This window comes from Vigna unguiculata, chromosome 4 (genome assembly GCF_037176805.1).
Source record: "Vigna unguiculata cultivar grain cowpea cultivar isolate G323 ecotype 2 chromosome 4, ASM3717680v1, whole genome shotgun sequence".
NCBI classification, from domain to species: Eukaryota; Viridiplantae; Streptophyta; class Magnoliopsida; order Fabales; family Fabaceae; genus Vigna; species Vigna unguiculata.
The window spans coordinates 41088678-41096584 of record NC_140795.1 but is presented as its reverse complement, the minus strand read 5'-3'; the positions used below and the strand labels follow the sequence as shown (position 1 = coordinate 41096584).

Here is a 7907-nt window from a genome sequence, read left to right as displayed (position 1 = left end):
TATATTTGTGGTGGTATGAAATAAGAGTAAATCAGAGATCGTTTCAGGTAATTCTTAGTTGTGAGGTGTGAAAGGCAGAAGCAGGAAGGATTTGTTATATAAGGAGTTTGGGAGAGTAAAGAGGTGGTGGTTGGCATCTATTCCCAGCGTTCACATGCTCACTGATTCATATTTTCTCATCCCTTCATCAAACATGGTTTATTGAACTACCCACTAGCAATAAAAAAAGACCATCATGCAGTGTGTGAGGAGTTTAGTGGAGAGCCTCTGAAACGGTAGCTGATGACCAATGTGAAAAAGATTTACATATTATATTATAAATGTCTAAGTGGAATTAAACCTATAATAATTAGCACACGATATAAGAAATGTTGTAGAACTTACAATACAATATCTTGTCTTACATTGTTTTTTAAGAGATGTGTAACACCCTTAACGACTATAAACGCAGCAAGATTGATATCTTTACTTGTGTAGACTAGAATTTGAAGTCTTTCTACTTTTTTATTTTCAAATTTTACGTCATTTTTTAAATTTCGTTTTACGTTGATATAGCCTATAGGTTAATTTTTAATACATATTTTAGAAAAAAATATATTAATTTATATGTATATGTAAATTTTTTTAATTTTGTTTTAATATAATATATTAGAAAAAATAATATTTTGAAATAAAAATAATTATTTTTTTAATATATCTATAACAATATATAGAGAGATATCCTCTTTTATGTCCACATTTCATTATTCTAATTTATAGAGAGGATATCCTACGTGCCTGGTCAACCTCGGCTTTTAATTTGATTTCTTTATTCTGCCGTTGTAACTCTAAGATGCTCTGCTGCTGTCGCGTAGGTCTCTCTTGAGTTGCGTTTCGGTTCACCTTTTCTTCTTGTTGTACTTCTATGTTCAGATTTGGTGGAGGTGGGATCGAATCTTCCCGAACCCCACAATGGGCTCCAATGTTTCGATCAAAACAAGGTGTAAAATAATCCTCAACTGATTAGGTAAAAAACAATTTGTCTTTTGACCATGAGAGTAACATTCTTATTTATAGAAGATAAATCGGTTACAAATATTGTAAATGTACATAATCAGTTAATGAATAACAATAGCCTTAGAGATAATCTAAAATTATTCTCCCAAATAACAACTAACATATCTTCTTTTAAACATTTTCTTAACTAAAATAATTACTTTACATAATCTAAGATCCGGTTCTATCTTCACATGCACCATCTCCTCGCACACCATCTCCTCAATCCCAGCTTCTTTCAGATAGGTAGTTCCTAGTAAGACTTCCTTCTAGCTTCTTGCAATGACCTCGGTTTTATGGAGACATTTCTTCTTCTACATATATCAACATCTCTGCCTCGGCTTTATGACGATGCTAATATTCTTCTTCGTATAACACCAACTCTGGTCGGCTTATGGTGACGTCACTCTTTTTTATTCATATAGCACCAACTTTGCCTCCGATTTATGACGATCCTACTCTTTTTCTTCATATATCACCAACTCTGAGTCGGTTTTATGACGACACTACTCTTTTTCTTTATATATCACCAGCTCTAAGTTGGTTTGATGACCATACTAATTCACATCTCTGGACAGGTACATTTTTATTAATTTTAACTCAAATTTCTACAAAAATAAAAAAAATATGAACACACATATATTTTCACTAGTATTATATATATATATATATATATATATATATATATATATATATATATATATATATATATATATAATATGTCGAAATTCAGTTATATTTTAACATTCGGTACTTTTTTAGATGTGTATATTAGTGAGCAGGCCAAAGTTAAAACAAAGTTAAAACGTTATTTTAGGAATTTTAGAAAAATTTGGGAGTTGTTGAAGAAATTATTGGAGGTGCTGATAGAAACGGCTAAAAATAATTAGGCCACAGTGTTTGACAAAAGTCCAATATACTTCTTGAATCTCGGGGAAAGGAGCTAAACGCAGTAACTATGAACGAATGAGGCATCTTCTTGCATTCTTCGTTACATTACAAATTTAGTTCAGAGTTCTTACAAATAAGAAGTAACAGAAAAACAATGCTGAAGATGAATTATCGGGTGTCACAAATATAAGCAGTAATTGACATGAAACAACATTACAATATATTCTATCATAAAATACAACCAAATCATAACAAGTTTCTGGAAACAAGATTTTTCAATTTATTTCTTTCATACAAAATATTGTAAACGACAAAACTAAATAAATATTTTGCCTTTGTGCAACCCAACATTGATTTCCTCCCTAATCCGAAGCGTGTAGAGTTAATTCGGTGCATTACAAGAAAAAGACATAATATATTTAAATATATATGTAGGAGTTTTGAAGTTGCAGGATTTTGGAATCACCATCTCAGCTAATAACATGAACTCTTTCGTTTTTGTTACTCAGAAATCCTTTAACGACAAATTCTTCTACGTATTTAGTATCTAACTCTTTCATACTTTAGGGTTAATTTCGTTATCTGATTATATGCTTAAAGACTAAGGTTTTCTGTTAACATGTTTTTCAATGGTACTAATCAAGTTTCTCAATTTTTTGTGAATTTGAGAGAGAACCGAAAACTGTTTAGAAAAATTATAGTAATCATTGCATTTGAGTAGAATTTAGTAACTATGGTATAAGAGAAGTGTGGACCATAGAAAAAGGTTCTCAAAGATCCTGAAACGAATATATGAACTAAAAAAGATCGCTCATAAAGTACATATGGTGCATAAAAAACAAGTGTAAGCAAAAGAAGTAGTGATTTGAGAATTATATCTCGCTTTACCAATTCTAAGAGATTTTTTTTTTTCAAGAATTTAATTCAGTCATTAATAATAAAAATAAGGAATATCATGGAAGCTGCAACATACCTTCTACTTTGTTGCATTCCCGATTTTTTTTCCCTTCTAGACAGATCAGTCTTCAATATTACGGAAGTAGACAGGTTTTTAAAAAATTATGAAAATGAGCAAAACGTTTTGGGGATGTACGTTTTTTGGTGAAGAAATCGTGCAGCCCCCAAACGTTTTCGTGGTCAAGCGGGTCAAAGGGCGAAATCGTGTGGCGGGTACACGTTTTTGGCTCAGTAATCGATTACACATGCATGCTGTAATCGTGTAGGGGGGGCACGTTTTCTATGAGAAAACGTGTGGGGGGTGCACACTTTCATTAAAAGAGAATTTTTTTTCCTTTTTGCACCCCCATCCCACTCCATTTGCATGCCTCTTATGTTTCTAGCAATGTGGCATGATATCTGCCTGTTAAAAAGGTTCCATCCACTTGAACAACAGGTTTTCATTTGGTCCGCACAAATCCAAGCATTCGCATCAAAAGCTTGGTCGCTGACATCAAAAGTCGTTACGGATACACAGTCACGTATAGAAGAGCATGGATTGCGAAGGAGAAAGCAATTACAATGGAGTATGGTGATTGAGACCAATCTTATAATGAAGTTCCCAGATGGTTACTAGCTGCCCATCAAACCAATCCTGGGACAATTTTTCAACTTTCCGGTCCTCCAGTTAATGTTGATGCTGAGGATGGGAGTTCCACATACATTATGGAACGTTGCTTCTGGGTATTTGGACCATGCATTGAAGATTTTAAGTATTGTAAACCTGTTGTTCAAGTGGATGGAACCTTTTTAATAGACAGATATCATGCCACCTTGCTAGAAACATAAGAGGCATGCAAATGGAGTGCAAATGGAGTGGGATGGGGTGCAAAAAGGAAAAAAATTCTCTTTTAATGAAAGTGTGCACCCCCACACATTTTCTCATAGAAAGCGTGCCCCCCTACACGATTACAGCATGCAGTAATCGATTACACCATGCAGTAATCGATTACACCATGCTGTAATCGATTACTGAGCCAAAAACGTGTATCCCCCACACGATTTCGCCCTTTGACCCGCTTGACCACGAAAACGTTTGGGGGCCGCACGATTTCTTCACCCAAAAACGTGCAACCCCAGAACGTTTTGCCCATTTTCGTAATTTTTTAAAAATCTGCCTACTTCCGTAATATTGAAGACTGATTTGTCTAGAAGGGAAAAAAAACCTGCATTCCCTATAACCATTCAAATATATAATTTATCAGTCTGTTCACAAATCTCATGTAATCCTTTCTCCAAGGATGCCAAAGTAGTATTGGCCCTAATAAGCCCCAAAATCCAGTAAAGAATCCTATTCCCATGCTCATGTATAATTCCTCGTAAAAGACACTGTCTTCATCACCATTGATTGCTTCAACTTCTGGGAACTTTACTGTCCTTTGATCTCCATCTCCAGGACAACTTTTGTTCAGTTGAAAACCACAAAGATCTCCGTTTCCTTCAAAACTATAGCCTTCAAAGGTTTCAAAATGTCTTCCTCGTGGGATTCTTCCTGAAAGAGAGTTGTGTGATAAATCTAACTTACCTAGATCATCAATTTGAGAAAGAGAAAAAGGAATTCCTCCACTGATATGATTTCTTGATAAGTCAAGGGATTCCAGTGAATTTAAATTTCCCATCTCTGAAGGAATTTCTCCGCTTAGATAATTTCGAGATAAATTTAGAGAAACTAGCCCAGCCAAATATCCAATCTCTTTTGGTATTTCACCTGTTAAATTATTACTTGAAAGATCAATGCTCTTAAGTTGTAACTCTGGATCCAAAAACCACAGTTCCACACCTTTCCACATACATGTTATTTTAAGGGTATAATTATCATATTTGGATGCAAAAGAATGATAAGGTTCATGGTAAGTAAGATTGATAGACCAATATATCTGATTTAGAATTGAACCTCTGTTGATGATCTTTTCAGACATTGCTGTCAAATTCTTTAAGCATGTTGGAATACCTCTCGATAAGTAATTCATTGAAAGATCCAACGAATGAATATGCTGCAAATAACAGAGATTAACTGGAAGGTGTCCACTGAAGTGATTCCCTCGCATGTTCAAGATTATCAATTGCTGCATACTTTCTCCAATCCATGGTGGTATTGGACCAGACAGCATATTTTCACTCACATCCACCATAATTAAATTGCCGCAGTTCTTCAAAGAGGAAGGTAATTCACCCATTAGGTTATTGTTTCGTAAAACCAAGACTTCCAATTTCACAAGGCTGCCCATGGACACAGGAATGTTTCCTGACAATTTATTGTTGCTTAAATCAAGAAACAATAACCGATCAACATATTTCCAACAGTTTGGCAGCTTTCCCTTCATCTGATTGTTTGATAAATCTAAAGAGGCCAAATTTGCATATGTGATTTGATCACATAAGAATGAAAAAAAAAATTGAAAATTTATTTTTGGAAAGCTTGAGCTTTGAAGCTTGCACTAAAAAGGGTGGAATTTTGCCTTCAAATTGGTTTGAGTGCAGAAATATCAACGGTTTGTGAAGAAGCTTCAACGATATACTGGGAATTGCACCAATGAGATTATTGTAAGACATATCTAACCTTCCCATATTTTGCAAGCTGTTCCAAAACCAGTCTGGTACGGAATCATTAAGCTTGTTATTAGAAATATCAAGCAGCCTTAAGGAACTTTGAGTCTGAAGCCAACTTGGAAATGTCGGGCCCAAATTACAAGAGCCTAATGCCAGCGATATTAATTGGAAAGGAGGAACCCAAGTAGGACCAATTTTAAGTGACAATGAGTTATTTTGTAACTCCAAGAATATTAATTTGGAAAAATTAGAAAGATGCGATTCAGTAACATCACCCTCTAAATCATTTCCAGCCAAAATAAGTTCAGCCAATTCAGATAGCAATCCAATGCTTATAGGTATTGTTCCTGTAATGTTGTTAAGGGATAAATCCAAAGACTCAAACACGTGTTTGTTGCACCATGATGAATTCTGAAAGAAGCTAGAAATATTTCCACTCAGCTTGTTGTTTGAGAGGTCTAAAATTTGCAATGTGCAGATGTTTCCAAAGAAAAATGGAATCTCGCCTTGCAGTTTATTATAAGAGAGGTCTAAAAATTCAAGAAAGTTCATTACTTTCCCAAATCCATCTGGAATGGGACCTTCCAACATGTTATCATAAAGTTTAAGTGTACGAAGATTGGTAGTGGAGTTGAAGAGCCAGTAAAATATGGATGATGATTTCAACAGATTTGAGGAGAGATCAAGCCAGGCAAGAGAAGATGAAGAATTCGTAATTGTAATAGCTGATATGAGAAAATTTTGATCCCTAATACTACAATTTCGCAAATAAAGATTTAGAAGTTTTGAGCTGAAGTTGAAACTACCTTGAAAGACCAATGATGTCATATTATTATAAGAAAGGTCAAGGATCACAAGAGAAGGAAAGTTTGAGTAGACAGGAGATGATAAAACAATGTTATTATTAGAAAGATAAAGCTCTTGAAGATTAAGGCTAAAGTTTGACAGAAGTTGAAATGTTGAGAATGTGAGAATATTAGAAGAAAGATCAAGGATGGTAAGAGAAGTGGAGAAGTTGGGGCGTGAATAAAAGAGATATTGAATTTGGGCATCTGAAAGAGAACAATCAACTAGCCCCAACTCTCTTAAATTTGGAAAAATAATGGTTTGCAACCAGTCAAGATTATGTAAAGAATACAAGGCAAGATTTGTTAAGGAATGGAGATTAGAGAGCCATTGTGAATCCTTAGGTTTGACTTCAAAATGACCAGGAAGTCTGAGAGTGTGCAAGAAAGGAAGATTCCCAACCCGGAAAGGGAGTGCTCCAGATAATGAATTATGACTAAGATCAAGATGCCTCAACTGTGACAGATTGGCAAGTTGATAAGGGAGTTCCCCGTCCAGAAAATTGTGACTGAGATCGAGATACCTTAAGCGTGTAAGGTTTCCAAGTTGATAAGGGATTTTCCCACAGAGAAAAGCGTTATTACCAAGATCCAGAGTCCGTAAATGTGTAAGGCTTCCAATTCCGATAGGAATGCTGCCACTAAAAAAAGAGTTGTTGAGATTGAGATATCTTAAGTTGGTTAGTGAGCCCATGAGTTGTGGGATGTGACTCCCTATGAAAAGATTGTAGCTGAGATCCAAATGTTGAATATTTTGCAAGGCAAACAATGAAGTGACATTCAGTGCACCTCTCAAATATTGTGTATCAGAAGCAGGGAGACGAAGGATGGTTACATGACCTGTTTGATGGTTGCATTGAATGCCTCTCCATTTGCAACAATCTCGACTGTTGTCTTCATCGCTCCATGTGGACAGCACGCCATAGTCATCTATGAGGCCATGTTTGAAGTTGAGGAGTGCCTGTCTCTCCCTCTTAATGCACTTTATTTTTGTGTTATTGTTGAACCCGAGAATGGGTCCTGCATCATGCAGCAATAGCAGAAGTGCATAAATCAGTTTCAGATAATAACTAAGCATTATGCACCGGCTGATATGAAATAACTAAGACTGAAACACAGGTGTTGAACGATTCATAGCAAAACTAAGCAATAGGATTTATAGTGTGGATCATTTCTAACTTTCTTATAAAGTATACAACCAATCAGCTGCTTTCTTTTTTATATTATCAAGAGCATTTTTGAAATATAAAAAAATAGCAAACCTAGTCTTTCTAGTCTTTTTAATTACATTATAAAAAAAGGTCACTAGTTGACATGTGTGGTTCACCTTAGAGTACGTTTTGAAAACGTCACTTTCTAAGAAATGCTTGATTACAAAAAGTTATGAATTTTGGCACCTCCAACATCTGAATTAAGAGAATATGGTGTGAGAGAAAGGACAGTGGTATGCTTAATCTATTTGAAGTGATACTTACTGTAAAATAACAAAAAACTACACAAACAGTAACAAATATCGAATATTTATAAAAGAATTATTTTTTATTAAAATTATAAATGTAGAGGAAAGTGATAAGATATGTCGATGGACCA

The 7907-nt window shown here is 34.9% G+C and overlaps 2 protein-coding genes across 2 annotated transcripts; both read right to left on the bottom strand.

The window, feature by feature from the left end:
* Positions 1–1791: 1791 nt before the first annotated feature.
* On the bottom strand, positions 1792–5246 carry LOC146887192 (receptor-like protein EIX2). Its single transcript, XM_085672290.1, has one exon. It carries the CDS (start codon positions 5244–5246, stop codon positions 4098–4100), a length of 1149 nt encoding a protein of 382 aa, XP_085528416.1. The 3' UTR covers positions 1792–4097.
* A 49-nt stretch (positions 5247–5295) lies between these two features.
* Positions 5296–7431, bottom strand: LOC114181769 (receptor-like protein EIX1). Its single transcript, XM_085672288.1, has one exon. The coding sequence runs from the start codon at positions 7393–7395 to the stop codon at positions 5296–5298; it is 2100 nt and encodes a 699-aa protein (XP_085528414.1). The 5' UTR covers positions 7396–7431.
* Between the last annotated feature and the right edge of the window lie 476 nt (positions 7432–7907).